Here is a 22,078-nt window from a genome sequence, read left to right on the forward strand (position 1 = left end):
AATCCTTTTATTAATATTATTATTATTATTAACACACGCAACCCGAGGTGACAAAGGAGTTTTTTTGTCTGTACACCTACCACTGATTTGTATAAATATTACATTTGAATACAATGTACTGCATTGTGGCGTAATGCAGCTAAAAAAAGGCTATATTAGCGATTTTAGTATTTTTTTTTGTCGGCAATTATATTTATTACATTATAAGATTAAAAAAATATTTATGTATTTCACTTTTTGTGCCAAAAAAGTAGGTGCGTTGAATATTTAAGTAAAAAAAATAGTTTGTAAAATGAAATAACTAACGATCTCATGTCCACGTTAATATAAGCTTCGATTCCCCTTAAAATAACCAAGCCCTGTTCAATTTATTTCTTCCACTCATAGGAAGGGACTGGAAACATTCTTGGGTTCAATGACCTCCAGGATGGACTCCAAAGGCCTCTACGTACTCTGGTAAGTGCCACCCCCTCATTGGCTACTGTCGTGTGTGTAATGTGTTTAAAATAGGAACCTGAAAAATTCGCGGTTTAGATGACCTTCAGGATAGTCTAAAAAGTCCTCTGTATACTCGGGCAAATAACGCCAGTTCGTTGGCTGCTGACTTGTGAGTCGTCTCAACTGGTTTGACCGAGATTCGTTACTTCTTTTGGCTGAGGGTTTTTCATTGGCCCAGAGTCGCCCAGACGAACAGTGAACCAATAGCACAAGCAGCTTAAACGTATATATGTATGAATTTCAGACTATCGCGAAATGAATCTGCGAATTTTTCCGGTCTCTAGTTTAAAACCAATATCAGGGCTTAGCGAGTTGGATGCCTGTGATTCTGATACATATTTTGACGGTAATTTGGCATTGAGTCATTCATAGGGGCATGCATATTTCGCGAAAAGATTTCGAGACTAGACGGAAGTTAAAACACTATAGCATCGTCTGTGTTTCGTGATTGGGTGAGTTTTTCCCAGGTACATATATATTGTAACAACACCGATCACAGTGTTTCAGAGCGGAAGCAAACGCGTCCAGAGTGGCTCGATCAAACAAGGCAACGACTTCTCTTGCAGTTTCAGAAGGCCGCCAATCACAAGGAAGAAACCACAGGTGTGGGTATACCTTGTTGCCGTCTAATAAGTGTTCAGATCTTTTCGCGAAAAATAACTGCCCCATGTCATTCATATAAACTAAGGTCCAAACGCAGACGTAGTGCAAGCTAAACATGTTTGAATTATAGCCTATTGTGAAATAAATCCGCGAATTTTCTTTCACACTACTTCAATGATTGGACCACAGTTTAGCTGGTGGACTCTGAGCCGATAAAGAACCCTCAACAAAAGAAGTATCGAACCACTGGCATCTTTGTTCGACAAATGTTAGTAGCCAATGAGCATAGGGCATTCGTCAGAGTATGTACAGGTGTGTGGCGTCCATCCTACACGTAAATGAAACAGCGAATTTTTTCCAGTCTCTACTAATCACGGGTGTTAGAAGACTCGGAAATGTCTCGGATTCTTATGGCAACCAGGCAGCCAACAAACATCGCATACCCTTTATATTGGTTTCATGATTGGATCACAATCGTTTGGCCACGCCCCTTTACGACTGTGGGCCAGTAAACTACCAGAAAGCTGTTATGGCCCAATCGCACTGACGCACTCAACAGAAGTACGGTAAGAAATAAGCCAATATGAAAGCATGCGTGGGTAAAGTACACTTATAACTGTGGATTTTAGCCTGACTCCAAATGAATCGGCGAAATTTTCGGGTCTCTGGGTATTTGTATGACGAACTTACAGTAGTTCGCAAATTATACTGGAAATTTATATTGTAATACTTCATGACCCGTCTCCATGGATATACAGTACTTCAAAAAGTATATTTAACGTAATAATTTTTAATAGATAAATCGCAATGATATAAGGCTTACTTATTTTCGTAACTCAACAGTCCAAATTAACAAATATTCTAGCAACACGAGTCACTTAGGGCATGCTTTTCGATATGTTCGACATTAAGATAAATCAAGAAAGTGCCAGCAAGGGTCAAAGTAACTGACTAGACTAATTTTATTGAGGTTTTAGGGGTTCAAGTCCCGTTCTGGGAGTAGATGTGTTTTTAGAATTAATTAGCTCGTAAAGGCCTTCCCACACACGATCACGTAAAGACCTGCAAAATTCGCGGTTTCGATGGCCTTCATGATAGACTACACATACCCCTGTACACTCGGGCAAATAACGCAAGTTCATTGGCTGCCGACCTGTAAGTCGTCTCAGCTGGTTTGTCTGTGATTCGATCCTTCTTTGGTTGAGGGTTAATAACTGGTTGAGATTCATCCAGATGAACAGTAAGCCAACAGCAAAATTACCTATCTAAGAGGTATATGTGTTTGAATTCTAGCCTATCACCGAATGAATACGCGAATTTTGCAGGTCTCTAACGATCAGTCTTGTGGATGCTGTTGCTGATGGATGTACAGTTTCATCGTAGAATATGGAAGAAACTTAAGATGTTGCAGTTTTACTTTTAGTTTAAAAAAAAAAAAATTGCAAAGTAACCGAACAGTATAAACAAATATGTCTGCCACGACACTCAGCTAATTTTATTTTTTGGGTTCATTATTTTTGTGCTGTCATCATTTGTGGGGGTTTTAGTCGTTTTGCTAGTCCATTTTTCTTTGTTTTTCTTTGTTTGTTGACCATATTCCTGTTATGGAATATTATGTGGTGTTTATATCCTGATGACAACAGCAATTTTTTTTGCTTAACTTGTGTTTTTTGTCTTTTTTGGTTTTTTGTAGTTTTCTTCTACAGACATACATGTGCTCAGCAATGGCGTATGTCCAGAAGCTTACATCAAGTCACTCGGCTGATTGTTTGGACTGACGGCTTGGACTGGCGAGACGCCGCTCCCACGCACTGCAGTTCGGACCGAGAGCTCTACGAGCCACCAGTTCGACCGTCCACACACAGTCTCTGCTCGCACAGTTCCGACTGTCAAGTCCGAACCGACAACTAGGACTGATCGCGCGCGTGTGTGTGTAGGGTGTGTGTGTGTGTGTGTGTGTGTGTGTGAGGGGGGGGGGGGTTGAGAAGCCTAGGATGTACATCAAGCTCTGTCCCTGCCCGAACACGCCCGAATATTCACCTTCGGCCAACCTCGGGATTTGTTTTATTTTTGCGCAGGAAAAATGAATTCAAATATTAAAAGTGGTCGGTTAGGTTAGCTACGTTAAAACACTTTAAAACACTATGGACGGTTAGTTAGGTTCGTATAGCTACATTAAAATAAACAGAGAAATATAAATATATATAAATGAACCCGAGATTGGCCGAAGGTGAATATTCAGGCCTGTTCGGGCAGGGACAGAACTTGATGTACATCTTAGGCTTCCCGTGGGGGTTCCTTAAGCCTCCCACACAATGCATAGACGTTAATATGATCTTTAAAAAAAAATTTAATGTCTTAATGGCCCCATACACATTCAGTTTACCTGTGAGTTTGCATGAATCCTAATATAATGATTTATCTTAACTGAGCGTTAGTTCCCACGGCTCATTTCCTCCAGTTTTTTTCCATTAGCTGTGTCTGTTCTCCGGGAATGTGAAATACTGTTGCAATTTTTTTTTACTACTTCACGATTAGATGTGATTCAATTACCTTTACCTTTTCAGCATTGAATCCAAAATCTTCTTCATGATGGCATAAATTAATAAAGTTTTTTTGTTCTTATACTGAGCTACTGAGCCGCCTGAAAAATAGAAGATTTTGGTAGGTTTCTTGCCATAAATGTCCAGTTAAAAAGTCGATTAAATATTATTGGAATAGATGCACTGTGTCATGGGTCAAATGCTCAGGTATTACAACATAACTGATGTTTGATTTTATTACCCTCATAGTAATAAGCAACAAAAGGGTGGACAGTTTGCTTGTGTGATCGTCCAATGGTAACCTTGAACCTCATCTTGTATAATAAATGTGTAATTTTCTGAAAAATCACAAACTACCAAAAACTCTTCTTCCTCGAGGTCACACACACTTTGTGTAGTTCTGAAAATTAGATTGTTGTGTTGCAATAAAGGAGTGTCGTTTCAGCAAGTTTAACTTTTTAGTCAAACAGTCGATAAACTCTTCTGTTGGTTGTAAAATATTTTTTAAAGAAGTGCGATCAAATGTAACCCACTTAAGTACAGGTCAATTTTGTTAGAATCTAGTGTTGTTTCGAAAAACTCTTTTAAAATTCCAGATCCAAGCAAAAGGGGGATTGCACATAACTCTAGCAATGCAATGCTTGTATGTTACTTCTTCTCCGATTGATTTGGATATTCTGTAACCATCCAGCATTAGTTTAAAGTTCTGATGTGTTGTACAGACACAAAAACTGAGTATGCCACTTCCAGCTGCTAACAAACAGTTTTTAGGCCTTAGTTCAGCAAACTCTGAAAAGCCTATTTTATCATCTGCGAACTGATCTTTAAACTTTGCATAAATTTATTTTAGGTAACTTAGAGCTAATCTTTTTTTTTGTACTTGTGTCCCCCCCCCCCCCCCCCAATCAATTACTGTTACAACAAAGACTCTTTTTCCAGGCATATATCTACTTATGTCGTCAGAGCAATAACAGTTCGTCACCAATTCAACAGACGTTATATCAAGGACTTTTCCAGGTTTTGGGTTGGGTGATGACAAGATTCCTTCCACTTTAACTAACTAGCTCTTTAACTTTCCTGACCATATAGTTTGAACATGAAAACTCTTCCTGAATATTTGCTGCTGGCCAACGTTTAGGTAAAACTGTTATTTTCTCACTTCTGGAAGTACAATTTTTGAATTTTTCTTTTAACTGAAAAATAATTTCAGATTCTTCCTTTTCTGGTCATAAATTAAGTTTTCTTTTTACTGCAGAGGATAACGTTTCAATTCTAGTTTTTAGATACCTACCTAGTTATTTTCAGCTAAGAGTTTTTTTTCTCTTCTTAATAGGTGTCTCACACAATATTTGCAAAGAGTTGTTCAAACTGTTTACAACAACATCAGTTATAATGTACTCTGTTCGAGTCTTGAGAACCGTGAGAGCTATGGGATTCTGGAAGAGGCCTAGTTACAATTTTTGATATTTTTTCCCTGCATTTGTCAGAAACCTTTTGGGTCAGCACTAAAGAAGGTAATTTGTGTATCATACACTTATTCACATTTCGTAGGTTCTTCTTGTGATTGTTATAACCTTTCTCATTGAATGGATTACAGCATACTGCAGAAATTTTCGGTATTGTGCATACAGTGTTTTATTGTTGATTTAAAAACGGAATCATAAAATAAACTTATAAACTCAAAACATAAAGTTTGTAGTTTGCAGTGTAGGCCTAGGCGTATAACTAATACTCACTGTCAAAAATACAGATTGGAGGCCTACAAAATGCTACATATAGCACAGTATTATCACATTTGAACTAGATACCAAATATTAATTTTTAACAAAGGGTCACACAACACTAATAAAACTCGCTGAAGAATCTTAAACAATTAAACCATTTGTCTCTTCACACTACAAACTAAGTAACATTTATAAGAGGTTATGTCAAGAATTGGAGGAAGAACTTTAGAATTAGAGGGAAACAAAGAAACCTTGGCAATCTCAGCTGATTTTCCAATTACTCTGTAGCCCTAAAAAAAACTTTAATCTTATTTAACCTAGAACCCCAGAGAGAGTATAATAAGAATAAATTAAACAGTGAATTCCTACAGTAAAAAAAGTGACATTCTTATACATAAAAAAAATGTGTTTTTTTTTTATATGAACCCATTGGCATTCGTTAATGAAACTTTCCGAATTCAGTCAGTAAGTTGTTCTTTAACATTTTTTTCCCTCGGAATTTTAAAAGTACAGTTTTTCAAAAAAAACAGTTAATACAATTTTTAAAAGGTTTTTGAATTTTTTTTGATGTGGTCATGCTGTACATCAAATTAAAGGCCAGAAAATTAGTTGAAAAAATGAGCCTATTTTGACTGTTCCAGCTTTATTATAACTCTAACTACAAAGAAAACTAAATTTGCTCGCGAGAGAAAAACACGGAATTTTGGCTTTTTTTTTTAAATTGCACAACTCAAAAACCGGAAGAGATAAAAAATAAAATCAAAATTATTCTAAGTTTGTATTTACTAGGGCTACCACCATACCAAATTTAAGACAAATCTGAGAAGGTCGGGTTGAAAACAGTAATTTTTTTTTTATTATTTGACATGGAATGGGCCCATACATACACTAATGTTGCTCTGAGGATTACAATAATATTTCCCAAATGATATCGTTGTAACCTTATGTAGCTAAATTATTGCTGTTATTTTCTAATTCTGATTCCGCATTTTTTTTTAATTCCGGAAGGGAGGGGTTTAGACACCCCCCCCCCCCCCCCCACCAAACACCCCGGCCCTCGGGATACGACCCTGGCTGGAGGAACGAACTCTCTGGGTGAGAAATGCAAGGAATATGAAGAGACAACTAAAAGAAGAAGGGGGCAGTGAATGGGGAGGACTCCTTGCCACAGGGTGAAAGCCCAATTGCAAGCGTAAATATCACTCAATATACTAGCGACCCGCTTCAACTTCGCACGGATGCTTTCTACTAATGCGGCGTCATTTAGAATTAATAAGTACCTAAGTGTTTCCAAATAACTGATTAATTTTTAACCAATTATAAAAAATAAAACCAGTTACTGTTGCCGCTAGGTCATCCTTAGACGATAAACATATGTTATCGCGGACTTTCCTGTAGACCTTTTCAAGACCTAGAATTCTGTAGTACATACATTAATTTGGTGTATCAGTCAGGCAAGCCATGTAAGCGCCCTAAAAGCGTCTTTTTAAGACCCAAAACATTAAGTTTTCTCTACTATCTTTAAACTTAATATGCATGTATTAAACACATAAACCTTCCTGAAGAAATTCTGTAATCAATGGTAAAAACCGCATCAAATTCCATTGTGTAGTTTAGAAGAAGCAAGGTTGCAAAGAGACAAACGTGAAAAGCTACTTTGTTTTGTACTATTTAGAGATGATAATATTTGTATACTTTTACCATGTAATTTTAACTTTTAGCAAGAGCGTAAGCAGAATTTCATTATTGAAGAGGGGGGAGGGATATGTTAGTCCGCTGTTTTCTTTTAAATTCTTTCCTTATGTTGGTGGGAATGCTATATTTTTATAAGGTTTTCGGGGCGAAGGAGGTTTATATATCCCCTTCCATTCGCCCCTGCTTGTAGGTATGCATATATTTTTGTACATTTTTAGCTTGTAAATCTATACTCTTAGGGACAATAAATGAATGAACCAAGATATTTATTAATCGGCTTGGACCCTAAAACTGCAACTATATCAATCAATACATTCTAGCTTAAAATAAATCTCGTTTGTTGTTTATAAGTCAAATATTACAATATTATCCACCGAAGTGTACCTACATTGTTTTATCAAAACGAAGCTTCTACCAGACAGTCTGTACCCAGCCACAGCTCCCTTGTTCGTTACATACGAAACTACTGCTGGTGTGGCACGCACAAGTTTCTCCCATAATATTAATATAATTTATAAGAAGCCAAAAGGCCTATAACCTTCAGCCTGAAGACGCAAGAAAATACTGGAAAACTTCATACGGACTGTAATGACTGCAAACTTGGATGGCGCGGTATGCGATAACATTGTTTACGGACCCACAAACTCAGCTGTATTTCTTTTCCCCCTTTCACATTTGAGCATTAATATACAAAAAATATTAATTATGTTTCAAAATAACGGTAGTTTTAATTAGGTATCTCATAATTTTCTCTGATAAATTGTGAAACTTTTTTCCATACGAATTATAAAACAAAATATACAACTTAATATGAACTGAAGTTTAATTTTAACAAAGAACCTATCCTAGAAAAAATCTTTGTGGTTCAAAAAAATTAACAGAATTTAACCACAATTTAAAAATTACAATTCTTGTAAAAAAAACCTACATGATAAATAAAAGTCGTTGTTTAAAAATGATAAATAGCGCATGCTACTGCATCGTTAAAACAACACCATAAATATACTGATTTGCTAGCTTGAACCCATGTGATACTGATTACTGATAAGACGTTCTTGCACTTCGATACTCCCACTGCAACAAGTGCCCACATGCCAGTACACAACAAAACTAATTTATATAATTAGCAATACTGTTACTTACGCTTAGCTGACTCAAGATGAGATATTAAAATTTCTCAGACACTGTGAAGTTTAAGGCAATAACAGAACACAAAGTAGTACAAACAACAGCACCGAATACAACCGCCCGCCAGCGCCACTAACCTCCCGAACATAAAAGATACAGATTATGGCTGCCTACCAAAATCCCCATGAATGAAAGACAACAAGCGTCGTGATTGGCCAGATGTTGTACGTTATTCGTGACGTAACCGATACCCACTAGAAAACTTTAAAAATAACAACTGGACTTAACGTTATAATAATTTATCATAGCAGTAGTAGAAAGTTCATCGCAAAGGTACATAAATTATGAATTGAAATTTATACGTCATCTTTATTTGTGGTTTGTGTAAAATATATTTCACAAACTCTCTATATATTTGGTACTCGTTATTCATACGATTAACGTAGTATTTTGTCGGCCATATTTTATTTTCCAGCTGATCTTAAAAGTTCTCGGGAAGGCTTTGAGACTTAACAAGGTAATTTGTTAATATTAATTGAATCTGCGTGTATTTTACCTACAACTATATTATTATAAGGTTAACCGAATTATAATCGATTAGGATTAGAATCCTAGGCTAAGAAAACCATTTTTACATCACGGTACCATACCAATTTCGTTTTCATTCCGGGTAAAATTTTAAGAAGCAGGAATTTAGCAGATATAACTTGTGTATCTATATAAATGAAAACGTTTTACTAGTATTAACCATATAATTTTTACTGAAAACTTTTTTTCTGTTCACGGTTATTTTACAACTTACCCCCTACCTTTTATATTTGGCCTCACCCACTAAGCTTTGCTATTTAATTATTTATATTTATATAATATATATGAAATTCCTACAGATTTTTAAGTATGTAAGCACTTAATGTTAGGTTTTGTTACAATGTTTCTGCCAAATTTGTATTAAATAAGGAAATAATGGCTGACCTCTCAAAGTTCTTTTTATGTTTCCATAGCTCATTAAGGCATATAATCTAATTTCTGTCACATTTTCATGGGTGAAGTTGAACCTTTGTGAATCGAAAGTTATTTTTCAGCCTTGATACTTGAAAGTTGAGGTAGAAGTATTAATAATTATAGGACTTAAAAAACAATTATTACTCTTACAACTGATATTAATTTACACTCTTAAGTTACTTTGTATTGACAAGCAGCCCCATTCCTATTAAGCAGTCTTATTGTTTTTATTTTAATTTCGTAAAGTTTTTTAAATTTCTCCTTAAATGTTTAGGAATTCACAAGCAAAATGAACTATGAAAATGGTAATACCTCAGAGTAGCAGCAGCTTGTAAAAAAGGCAAATAATAACTAAAATGCAAGGTTGGTTAGGTTGCAGAAAGATATAAACTGGATATTACACTAAGTGAATATGTGTTGAAAATATTTGTGCCAAACATCAAATGCAAGGAAAGTAGGTATTGAGTTAAAATTTTAGAAATACAGTACACTCCCGATTATCCGCGAAATTAAGTGGAAGGGCCACCGCGGATAGTAAAAATTGTGAATAATCCGCAAAAGAGCCGAAAATGGGAAACAAAAAAGGAAACATTAATTTCAACTTAAAAATCTAAAAATAATGCACAGTAAAAGTTACAATTAACAGTAAAAAAATTTTAAATGATACTAAAATTTTAGTATTTTACTGAATAATTACTTAACATTTCAGTAATGTAAACATAAAAGTACTCGGTACTTACTTCGTAACAAGGATACAGTACTGTACGTACTCAAAGACCATTAGACACTGCGTGAGTTCCGAGAAAGCCTTTGGCGTTTTACTGTGTACTGCTCACAATACACTCGTCAGTAGAGTTCAAATTTGCTCACTTGTAATTAAAAAACAGATTTACATATGTGGTGCATTTTTTCGTAGCATGCGCGGATAATAGGGAGTTTACTGTAACCCTTAAATAAATGACAAAAAAACACACACACACACACACTGCACTTAAGACCGAGACATAAGGTGACAGGACCTTCAAGGTTACAATTGAGTTCAAATCAAACCTCACTTGCCACATGAACATGCTGCATTGGTGATCACAGCAAATAAAGACCACCCTTCAATAGAACATTTTTGAATTCCAGTGACATTCCAATAAATTCAAAATATATATGAAAGAATGCTTTAAAAAGTTTTTTGAAAAGGCACCACTCCCCGGACATTACAGCACTTTAAACATAAGCTTTATGAAAATGCTCTTTGGAGGGTTTGATAACAAAGCAACCATTCGATAACACAGGCGGTGGAGGTAAAGGCCACAAGATTTATATATGAGCATTAAAAAAAATACTGCATTTAATTGACATGCCACTTTTATTTTTAATTCAGCTGATCCGACCAAGCCACCCTAGACATAAGAAGAAGTGCTGCTAACCTAGCTCCTTGTGGGTTAATCAGAGGGATATACTTTTCACATGGAATGTATAACTGAATAAAAGGTCTGCAGTCAATTCTGATCTTGAATGATTGTACCTTTTTCAAACTAACGTGAACTAAATATATATATTTTTTCTGCGTCTGCAAAATTAATTAGTTAACACAATGTTATTTGCTGCGGGCCTTTGTGAACATTACAGAACATTCACCTTAGATTGATTTATAATGCACTTGTAAAAAAAAATACACTCAATATTAAAAAGAGTTAGAGAGAGTTTGTGTTTGTACAATCTTAAAACTACTGGACCAATTTCACAAAAACGTTCAGTATTATAAATACACATTATTCCAGATGGGCATAATCTATGTGTTACAAAGCTAAAGCAATATCTTTATTTCTAACTAAAACAAGAGAAAAAAAGACAAAATTGACTGAATTATTGACTTACACTGTTTATACTACTACAGACATAACAAAATAATCATTTCGTGTGGTGTGTGTGTGTGTGTGTGTGTGTGTGCATCTATTTATAGAAAGTGAATATAATGGTTGGATCTTAATCCAGGCTTTTTGTAATTATCTTTGCCATCAAATTGATACATTATTGGTTAAATTTATTTGAGTTTAAAACAAAATAAAAAAAACAATGTTGGTACTTGACATTTAGGTATCACTTTTTTGTAGTGATCCTCGCTAGAAAAATTGCTGTGTTAAAAATCTTGATCCGCCTGTGCGAAGTATGGTACAACACCTTGTTTTTAATAAAGAAAATCCTCAACATCAGATCCAGATTTTCAATAATTGCCTGACTGTAACAATGTTCGTGGTACACATCCTGTCGTTGATGTTCCAGATGCTGAGACAAAGGTTGTTGGCTGTTCTGAAGAACCAGGTACCGCTTCTGAAACGCAATGTCGGCATCTGCGCGCCGGCACTCCAAAAAGCGACAGATCCCATTCAGCAACTTTTCATCGATAAAGTGAGAGAGTACAGTAAGAAGAGCAGGTAAGAATTTTATTTTTGGGTGATTATCATTTTTGTTCGTAGGCCAACCTATTGGCTTGTGTCATTCCACCCGAGAAATTTCCTTTTCATTTTAAATGGCTCTTCGGTTGTGCTTGCGTCTGATGTGAAGCCAGAGGTTTGTTGTAAAGCTTTAAAACATGGAAGCCTAAGATTTGCTAATGAAAATATGTAGTTTTTTTTGGTATGTTTTGCACGAATTAAGTTGTTCCCCCCCCCCCCCCCCCCCCCTCTTTTGATTTTCACCTCAATCCAGTATTTTATAAAATCGGTGTAATACAGCCTTGGTGAGAAAAAAATTCACAATTCAATTTGTTCGCTTTACATAAAAAAAAAATTAGAATCCTCGCAGGCCTAAGGTTAATCAGACCATATGGTGTCAAGTTTAGTTTTACAAATACACGTAACAGATACTTACCGTAGATGTTAAAGAATGTCTATTTCTACTTCGAGACACTTGGCCTCACGCTTATGTACCACATGTGTTGTGTTTGTTGTAAGGCATTTCCAATTTGTTGAATTGCTCTGTAAACACTGATGATAAGAAGCACATTTGACATGTTTTTCTCCACATGATGAATTATCATGTACATTAAACACAGTACAGAATATAGATATCTTCTTATAACTAGGGACAAGATTACATGTTGAATTGCGTTAAAACCAAAATAACACAGAAAAGCATATCAATAGACAAATTTAACACCTAAATGCAACCAAAGTCATGAAATTAATGCTTGAATTTTGTACCAAAATGTATGTACTTAAATAGTTTAAAAAAATTTAAATTAATTTTTCCAAACACACAAATACTGGTCAATTTTTTTTTTTATTCAGTGCAGTTGGATGTGCTATTACAAATTATTTTACTGTAAAAGTGAATAATATATATTAGTCAATGAGAGACTGTTTCGTTTTAACAAGTATCATGAAACATTTCAAGTGTTGTATTTTCTTAAAACAATTTGCCGTCTTTACGAATAAATAGATTTAAAAAAATTCAAACATAATTATTCTGTTTCAGAAACAAAGTCTTGTCTCTACTTTTAACTTCCGTTCTTGCATCCAGATTCAACTGATAGCTTAATTTGTTTGCGTATCCCGACAAACATATTGAGCCGGTAGCAAAAGCTTTGCAGCTTCAGTCATTCCACAGTGGCGTAGCTAAGATGATTGGCGCCCCTGGCCAGAATAGAAAATAGCGCCCCCTCTTGGATTAAAAGAGAGGGGGAGGGATCAAACGCGAAACCGTAGCTGCGGCGCCCCCCCCCCCCCTCTCCTCCTGCTCTGGTGCCCCTGGCGGGGGCCATCCCTGCCACCCGCTTGCTACGCCACTGTGATTCAATAGCATGCTCCCTCCCGCGCATGCCTAACCCCACGCTGTGTGCCTCGCCGACTCAACAGCGCCGCGGGGGGCAAGCTGGTGGACCCGACCCCAGAGATCCAGAAGGAGCTGCAGACGGAACTGGACAAGCTGGCGAAGCAGTACGGCGGCGGCGAGGGCGTGGACATGACTCAGTTCCCGACGTTCAAGTTCCCAGGTGTGTTACGCTCTTACACGCAGTACGCGCACATCTTCCGATCAACTTATTCCGAGGGGACACGGAAAAAAATAATTATACCCAGGAACTAGTCTTATAATCTCTTAATTTTTTTTAAATACTTTCATAGAGAGGCCATTTAGAAATTTGAAAAAGTTCATTATTATGATTAAACATATTTCTCTCTACAAATTTATACACTTTCGCTCAATAATAAATTGAGTCCTGCTAAAAGATCACTGTTTTCATCGGAGCATAATTTTTACGAACCTTTCTCTTAATTAAATTTGTTTCAGTAAAAATCAGTAGGTGTATAATTCATATAATTTCAAAGCCTGTTTCACAATGTTATAGAAGTAGGAAAGATCACTGAAAAAGATAATTAATTTTATGAGTTTTTAAAAATTTTAAGGCAGTGGTTAAAAATAAACTTTATACTAGCAATAATGTTTTCTTCTTTTCAGAACCACAACTGGACCCTATCAACCAGACATCGTAAAGTGCCAGCTGAATAGTAAACTCTTAAAGCAATATTATGTGTGTAAATTATAATACTTAAAAATATATATATTAAGAAACCAATAGTCAATTTATTTTTTAAAATTCATTTACTTATTGATTGTTTATAAAACAAATGTTTACCACAGGTACATCATGTATTTACTCTGCTTCAAGGGCAGAGAGTATTGGAAGGTAGCTGGTGATGACTACATTCTTGAAATAAAACATTCAAATCGTTGAATCTCTGGTGTTCGAAATATTTGAGTTTTGAGATAAAAGATTTAAGAAAAATGTTGGAGGAAATTCAACACTGAAAACTGAAGTTGATTTAGCCTGTTTGTATTTATCTCACACTTATCCCTTTACTGTTTCCCAAGATTTAATTAGTGATGTCTCTGGAAAATTAGTTCTTGAAATGAACATTTAAAGATCATAATGTTTCAATACCATAGTTAAATTTATTTTATTTCTTGCAAATGATTTTTTTTTTTTATCCTTTAATATATCATTTCTTTTGAGGGGTGGATTCTAGGTAGGTACCATTTGTTTTTTGAATTGGAGATGATTGCCAATCGACCCATCACTAATTATAATGATTAAAACACATGAAAAAATTATTTTTTTATTTAAATATTAGTAAAGTTCGAAGTAGCGATAGCAACTGGTCACAAACATAAAATTGTAACAAACGTCGCTAAGCACTTTTAGGACATACAGAACTTTCCTGGCGCACAAGTTTTTTGTAATGTTCCAAGTCCAACTAGATTAATTATTCACGAACTTCAACTAACACAGTATGTTGACTCTTTCAAAATTACTGTCCTGGAGAAAGCAGTTCGTAACCTTGCGGAAGATACATGTTTGATTCGTTCATAAAAACCCCAGACGAGCATCGACTCGTGCCGGATGCTGCCAACACACGCAGACGGCCCTTCACGTCGCTATGCTGGGGCTGAGGCTCAGGGCCCACTTGACCGTCTCCAGCAGCAGAGGCATCTTGAAGTGCTGGGCTATGCTCTGGAAGGTCCTCAGGTGCAAGCCTATGTCCTCCCTGGACACCAGCGTCTGGTATTCGCCCGCACAGCTGCAGTGCTTGGACATGTTATCCATCTTGATCTGGGAAAAAGAAAAGAAATTTTTTTTAGCAAGTCCGTCAGTACCCGCCAGAGATGTGCAACGTCTAACCTCGGTTAATGAGCAAATACATGTGTTCTCAAGTTGCAAATAAACTTATCATACGAAACACTGGCCTCGGACACAGAATTTAAAGTAGAATTCTTTAAAATATTGCAGAACGTAATAAATATGAACAAACTGAGTTTTCAACTACATTTTTGAACACTAGTTTCCGCACCCGCCACCAGAATACACTGCCGGAGCAGCCACGACGAATATAAAAATTATTACATTTGCAGAGAGAAATTTTAAACTATATAAATGAAACTGCTCCATAAAAGTGAACAAGACTTGGAAAAAAAATACTGAACCCCGTATTTTGACCTGATTTTCGACAACGAAATTTTATTGAAACACTGCCCATCTTGTTAAAATTCATTTAAAAAAGTTATGGCTTTGGACACTTTGGTATGTGCCATCCGCCCCACTCTAGTTCAAGGCTTTGCCCTCAAGAGTTGATACTAGGCTGGAAGCACCAGCGAGCTCCACCGACACGAATATCAACCTGACTAGGCGGGGGCCCCTTAAATCACAAGAAGAGGGTACGGATTATGCAATGCTACACAGGATTCCACGAACTGCAGCCAGGGTCTCCACAGTTAGTACTTTCGTACTAGATCTAGTACTTTTATAACATTTTTTTAGTGGTTCAGTACAGATCTAGTACATTTTTCTTTAATATAATAATATTATTGTAACTCCAATATGTTTTATTATTAAGCGTAATTATTTAAAAAAAAAAACTATGGAATTTTATGTGTGTGTGGTGCGATATTTTAAGTTCGAGCATTGCAATGTCATAATAACTTCCTAAATTGTTAAAAACCATAACAGATTATAATTTAGTACTTTTTTTCTAGCCTAAGTTGGTACGGAATATTTTTTTTTCCTTGTGGACACCCTGACTGCGGCGCCGAGGGCGTCGGTTGGTCCCGGGACGCGAGACCCGGAAGCAGGAGGACCTCACCTGCAGGCACTTCCTGCACTGCAGGTCCTGCAGAGTGTACGCCATCGCCTTCCGCTGGACGGCGTCCAGCAAGAGGTGCTCTATCTCGGCGTTGTCGTAGCTGGTGTCGCAGAGCGGGCACCGCCACACCGGGCTGCAACAGGCAGCGACCGTAGCCGTGTCATGGGCACGGCCGTGTGTTGTACGCGAGCGCGTGTACGTAACAGCAGAGCTTCATTATAAAGAACATGAAAGGGACCAAAATCATGGAAGTTTGTTATAATGAAGTTCTTTATACCGAAATCACAATGATTGCCTGATTTGGGGTTTTTCAACATGACTCGATCTTGTTAAAAAAAAAAACAAATTAGAAAATCTAATACCGATATGAGTGGTACAAGCATCAATTACTTTAACAGCTATATTTTGGGATCAAGATACATACTACATATGTAACAGGTAATATTTTCTACACACAAAATATAAAATACGCTATTTTTTATTTTATTTTTAACACCATATATATTCACTGTAACTATTTTAATACTAATGTTTTACACATGCAATCGATAGATTTTGATGAGAGCTGACGATTGAAACTTAAATGAACCTTCATAACTTCTCCGAATCAAAAGTTATACTAAATGGAAATCTCGAAACTCAGCAAAATGACAGAATGGCGGGGCTTCCCCCCTCTACCGCGCGCCTGATGTGTCGAAGTCCTTACTTGGCGCGATGAATTATTTGATCCTTTAGCTATCCAGTGGTGTAATTAAATTTCGGAAGGAGATGATAGATTTGTAGCTGCAACACTAAACTATACCACCCGATTTTGTTACCATACATTTTTTTTGAATTGTCTCCCACTAAGGGAAGCAATTTGAAAGACGTATTCACGTCCAAACCAACCACAGTCCAACAATGAAATTATATTTAGTGTTTGCCCAGTGACGAATGTCTTATTTGTAGGACTGTGCAGATACTGGATTCTGAATTCCAACACGAATATTAAAATATCCACTCACACGAATATTGAATTCAAATAGCACTATAGGAAATTATTTTCATACATTTTTATGATAAGTTCTATTTCACATTAAAAAATTTGTAGTATTTAATACGTGTTCATGGTTTCATAAATGGTAATGTACATTTCTGAATTCTATTATGGTTATAAATACAACAAAAATATGACATGGTTTTTATTCCTAACTTAAACAGATTTTTTTTTAGCAGTGGTAGCAAACTTGCTTTATTATTCACTTGTTTTCAAAATTTCCGGATGGCAGACTGTCCCACAATCTCTTTGGTTCAGAGCAGGAAAGTAGTCATCCTCAATTGTGGTACTCCCCCATTAGATAATTTCTGAAACTTCTGGCACAAACAGCTCTAGTAAAAAATTGCAGTGACGAACAGACACTTTTTTACTCTCTTCAAACCACTGGTGCACTTTGTGAACTGAAATGGTTTTATGAAAAATATTACAGTTTGAAGGATGAAATCACATGTGTTTTTTTACTACACATTATGAATGTTTTAGGAGTGTCAGGGTGGCCACTCTTCTGGGATAATAAAATTCCTGGTTTGTTCAAGGGTGGTTTTTATCAATATTTGCATACAATTTGCATTTTTGTTACATAAAGCACACACAATATGATGTTTTATTGGCGTTAAACAATAGACAACTTAACTATAGGCTTAAAAATTAAATCAATAAACTTGCTTAAAACAAAATCTACCACCAACAAAAAAATTTATAATTTCACGTCACAAAATTTACTTGACACCAAACATACGTGTTTTGACCCTCTTGTGTGGCTGGCTAATGTTGTTCTTCCCATGCTACCGATATTGATTTTAACATTACACAAATTGCAAATGGCGTTTGTCCTGCACTTTGGATCTTTCTTCACCCATTCAACCTCTTTGTTATATTTGTCATTGTATGTGGTGACCGAACTCTTTGACATTTTGATAGTCTGCGCAAATTACATGTTAGATTAAAAAATTCAAAACAACGCCCCGCACAACTAAACTTTTAAAAAACTTGAGAAAAGTATCCGTGATACCGTGACGCAACAACATGAGCGCAAAGTAAAAAAAATATATATATACAAAACTAGTGCTACCATCATGCCGTGCGAGAAATTACTACCACCCTACAACAACATTTTCAGCCAAAATACTGTTGCTTTCGAATACAGAAACATAATAAGTATGGAAGTCTGAATTTTTAACGATTTCTTACGCACTACACAAGTTTTTAAATGCAATATGAACAAATTAACTTTCATAAAATATAGCTCACGAGCATACTGTCATGCTTCGACGGGTGGTGAACGTCCTCACGTTCAAGTTTCTCCATCATAGGCTTTTAACAGCCGTATGTTATTGCAATTGTTACTTCATAAAAAAAAATTCCCGGTTCTAATAAAAATTCCTGGTTCATTCCAGGTATTCCTGTTTTTTTTTTTAAGAAATCCTGGCTATTTCCCGAATTTCCTGGTTGGCTGGCCACCCTGAGTGTTATGCCAGTTTTGTGATTAAATTTAACTTTGAGTTAGTTTGGTTACCACAAATTTCGTCATGGGCGTATATCCTGGGGAGGGGGAGGGCCCTCATGAAATAAAAAAATAAACCTCTCATTAACTGTGAAACGGGAATGATAATCATAATGTCCCTCGAGAATTCTACAGATTTCCATCCCTGAAACTTGTAATGATCTGACGTCGTCCGGGCCTGCGGCCCCCTTTGAGCCCGATATGCCACTGCCCAAACACCATCATCTCTGTTCAAACCTCCCGCTTGTGCGTGCGTGTGTACGTGTGTTGGTAGCCCGGCAAAAGGGCGCTTAGCTGCAGTGCGCCGCACCCCTATATGTATTAATAAGTATTGTAATCCTTTTCTTTTCGCCCCAAAATAGTGTCACGACGGCTATGCATGTGTGTCTTTTGTTTAATTAATTTATGATGTTTTTGTAATAAAATACATGCAAGCACGGACACGGACACTCCCTAGCGGGCGACGAAGTAACTAGCATATAACTTGATTTAAACTAATTTTTACCATATAAGTAATAATTACAGACGGTCTGGTCATGGATGTGATGCGCTAATTTTTATAAAGAGTTTATGTTATTTTCCATAATAACCCGGGGCACGCAATAGCTAAGATGTTAACGGTAATCGTGTTCGGCGCGAAGGGCGCCATGTTGCCTGCCGCAAGCCCTTGCCTCAGCCCAGTCTCCTCCTTCAGCCGGCCGAGAGCGGACGTCTCCGCCTTGAGGCAACCACGTGCGTGGTTCGTGCCTCGGGCGTTTTATAACAGTATCAATGAAGGATTGTATAAGGGCGTGTAACATGAGTAAATAAAACCAACTTAATTGAGTCACGTGTCTTTGTGTTCGGGGGGGCCACGTGGGTCCTTAACCAGTCAGCGGCGTGTGGGACGCCCTGAGAACCCACTGCGGTTAATTAGAAGCGTGCCCGACGCTGAGAGCGGGCTCGGTCAGGAATAGGTGCTGTATTAAACATCTCGCCGCACACGGGCCACGTAACGCCCTGAGTTAGAGTTTCAAGCCGGGTCCACGTGCCCACTCACGTGGTGGCGCCCATTATTTTCCACCAGTATTCAAACCTTAACACCGGTACGCCCTCACATCGTCGTGCGGGGGTTACGACTGAGGCGCCGGGGGGCGGGGGGGGCGGGCCCCCTTACCTGCCGTCCTCTTCGGCGCGGTGGGCGTCCTTGCAGAGGTCGACGTCGCGGCAGTGGTTGCACGTCCTGCAGATGACCTCCGGCAGCACGAAGGAGACGCACGGGTCCCGCCACACGGCACGCTCGCTGAACTCCCCCACGCCGATCAGGCGAAGCATGTTGCGTCTCACGTGCATCACCTCCTCCCGCACGCCCGAGTCCAGCGACAGCACCTGCATGGGCGTCGCAAGGACATATTTTTTGGGGGGGGGGGGGGGGGGGGGGGACTGCAATTGATTTAGTTGTTGAGGAATATCCATTCCCCCCCCCCCCCCCCCGGGGAAAATTTGGGGTTCGAAGGTGCAAAACAGATGGTTTTCAGGCATTTTTCTTTTCCTAAATAATATTCTAATTATAGCTGGTTGCAATACATAATTAATTTTTTTTATAAAAAAAATATTTTCAGAGAAAACAAATTTGTAAAAAAACAACACAGTGCTCACATTACCACGATTGGACTAAATGCACCATGCGCAACATATGGGTTGTATCACAGAAACTACGAAACTAAATATATTATTGGAGGGGACAAAATGGAAGACTTTTATTATTGGGGAGGGGGGTGTGTGTCCCCCCCCCCCGGTTGCAAAGCCCATGCCCACAGTCAGTACTTTCGTACTAGATCTAGTACTTTTGTAAGTTTTTTAGTGGTCAAGTATACATTTACGCTCAGATATAGTACTTTTTTTTCTTTAATATAATATTATTATTACAGTAACTCCAATATGTTTTATTATTAAGCGTAATTATTTTTAAAAAGCTATGGAATGTAGTACCATGTGTGTGTGTGTGTGGTGTCATATTTAAGTTAGAGCATTGTAGTATCATAATATGTAAAAAATTATAATTTAGTACTTTTTTTTTTCAAATCTAGTATACTTTTTTCTCGCCTAAGTTGGTAACGAAATATTTTTTTTCCTCGTGGACACCCTGATCCTGGCACTGCAGCCTGTTATTCTCCTGCCACTGCTCGACAAGAGACACTACCGGAACCAGAGGTGCGACCGCATTGGCGTGGACCTGAACACGAGAACTGAAGAATCAGCATCATTTAAAATTTGTCATAGTTAATTTTGATGCGCACAATTTAATACACAAATGGAGTGTTCCCACACACAGGAAAAATTCGGATAACAAGGAAAACTCAGGGAATTTGAAAAAAAAGTGTTATCAAAGTCTGGAAAACATAGGAAAATAGTCAATATATAAGTACAAAATAGTAATAGAAATTTTTCATACCATTCAGTATCTAAATGACTTAGAATTGAATGTATTTTATTCACAAATTTATTTTCTGTTAGTAATCCACATCCGATTTTCACTAACATTACCATAAAAACAACATCCTGTGCAAAACATATCATGCGCTTATATTTCTTAAATTTTCGGTATTCTCACAACAGTCGATATAACGATTTTCATATTTATAAACCCGGTTCTCACTCCTGATCATCCCAAATTTTATTCTGAAGTTACTAAACAGGAAATGCAAGCACCGATTTTACTCAATCAGCCCCACAAATTATCAAATTTTAATTACCTTGCAGACAGCTTTAACAAACTCAAGAGCTGCATCTTGGTGGTCGAGATCTGAACTCCGAAACGAGGGGAACGCCCCGCTGTTGTCACTTGTCAAGTATTTTGCTTGCTTCCTCGCCTTCTCTTGAACAGTTTGAGTAATGCTACAACAAATATTCAAAACTTCACAGTGTTTGCCCCAACAGGAAAATTATAATCAAGAAGAAGAAGTAAAAAAACAAAAAAAAAAAAAAAAAGGAACGACAAGCAGGTAAAATAAAAGGTCTTTAATCTGGTACAGTAAAGACCACAACCATACAGGATAGAGATTATAACAGATTACTGTAATTCAATATAGTTCTAACTAGTGATGGGTCAAATCCCAATTTTCTCAAATCCGACTCTCTAATTCAAATCCCAGAGAATACCTTGAATATATCCCTCGAATCCAAATGTGTCAAGTGTCAAAAATTAAAATAATGTACAATAAATAAAAAATATTAACTATGGTGTTAAAACATTCTACCCTTTAAATGGTTGTTTCACAAACTAAGTTTCCAGAATCAAAACATATTGTAATTTTATTTATTTAATAACCTTGGGGAATGTTAACAGGGCATGTATTACGAAAAAACCTGATATAGTAACCTTCAGAGGCTATCAGAACTTAAATTTTTAATTTACTTTCTTTCCTCTTAATATTTTTCTTCGAATTTTCTTCCTCGAATATCGAATCCTGGCAAAAGCCGGGAGATCAAGTAAGACTAAAGAGATAAATGAATTAAAAGACCAAACAAGCCCTAAACCCAAATGAGATGAATTTATACGAATCAGACCAAAAATGCCTAAAGAAGAAAAGAGGTTATCTAAAAGAGCAAGACTGAAGATGTAAGGAGGCGAACGTATTAATAATACCAAACAAGAGAGGTGAATCTGTAAGAGTAAGACCAAATACAAATAAGTGCAGAGAGAAGCAAATTTATACGATTAAGATCCAAAC

General features: G+C 37.0%; 3 protein-coding genes across 5 annotated transcripts in view; 1 reads left to right on the plus strand and 2 right to left on the minus strand.

The window, feature by feature from the left end:
• The window catches only part of LOC134538209 (ETS-like protein pointed), a 506,080-nt gene extending 497,643 nt beyond the window's left edge, over positions 1 to 8,437 (minus strand). Inside the window, exon 1 of the mRNA XM_063379310.1 lies at positions 8,207 to 8,437. The gene's annotated coding sequence lies outside the window, so the exon portion shown is untranslated. The remainder of the gene's footprint in view (positions 1 to 8,206) is intronic.
• Positions 8,438 to 8,497: 60 nt separating this feature from the next.
• LOC134538213 (ATP synthase-coupling factor 6, mitochondrial) lies at positions 8,498 to 13,763 on the plus strand. Its single transcript, XM_063379315.1, has 4 exons — positions 8,498 to 8,708; positions 11,471 to 11,622; positions 13,045 to 13,181; positions 13,646 to 13,763. The coding sequence occupies exons 2-4, from the start codon at positions 11,471 to 11,473 to the stop codon at positions 13,678 to 13,680; spliced, it is 324 nt and encodes a 107-aa protein (XP_063235385.1). The 5' UTR covers positions 8,498 to 8,708; the 3' UTR covers positions 13,681 to 13,763.
• A 527-nt stretch (positions 13,764 to 14,290) lies between these two features.
• LOC134538212 (DNA polymerase epsilon catalytic subunit 1) overlaps positions 14,291 to 22,078 on the minus strand; it is a 58,392-nt gene continuing 50,604 nt past the window's right edge. For 2 of the 3 annotated variants that reach the window (XM_063379313.1, XM_063379312.1), the window contains exons 31-34: positions 21,101 to 21,242; positions 19,522 to 19,733; positions 15,826 to 15,958; positions 14,291 to 14,798 (exon numbers count right to left, since the gene is read on the minus strand). In XM_063379313.1, the coding sequence (XP_063235383.1) occupies positions 14,616 to 14,798; positions 15,826 to 15,958; positions 19,522 to 19,733; positions 21,101 to 21,242 (670 nt within the window). In that variant the 3' untranslated portion in view covers positions 14,291 to 14,615. Of the gene's footprint in view, positions 14,799 to 15,825; positions 15,959 to 19,521; positions 19,734 to 21,100; positions 21,243 to 22,078 lie in introns of those variants that run through there. The other variant, XM_063379314.1, reaches the window with a different exon arrangement.

Source organism: Bacillus rossius, chromosome 13 (genome assembly GCF_032445375.1).
Source record: "Bacillus rossius redtenbacheri isolate Brsri chromosome 13, Brsri_v3, whole genome shotgun sequence".
NCBI lineage: Eukaryota > Metazoa > Arthropoda > Insecta > Phasmatodea > Bacillidae > Bacillus > Bacillus rossius.

What these genes read in the sequence shown, in the direction of transcription:
- LOC134538213 (XM_063379315.1), top strand. Translation starts at nt 11,471, where the DNA reads ATGCTGAGACAAAGGTTGTTGGCTGTTCTGAAGAACCAGGTACCGCTT. An exon ending in GAGTACAGTAAGAAGAGCAG is followed by an intron (nt 11,623 to 13,044) that starts GTAAGAATTTTA and finishes CCGACTCAACAG; the next exon opens with CGCCGCGGGGGGCAAGCTGG. An exon ending in CCCGACGTTCAAGTTCCCAG is followed by an intron (nt 13,182 to 13,645) that starts GTGTGTTACGCT and finishes TCTTCTTTTCAG; the next exon opens with AACCACAACTGGACCCTATC.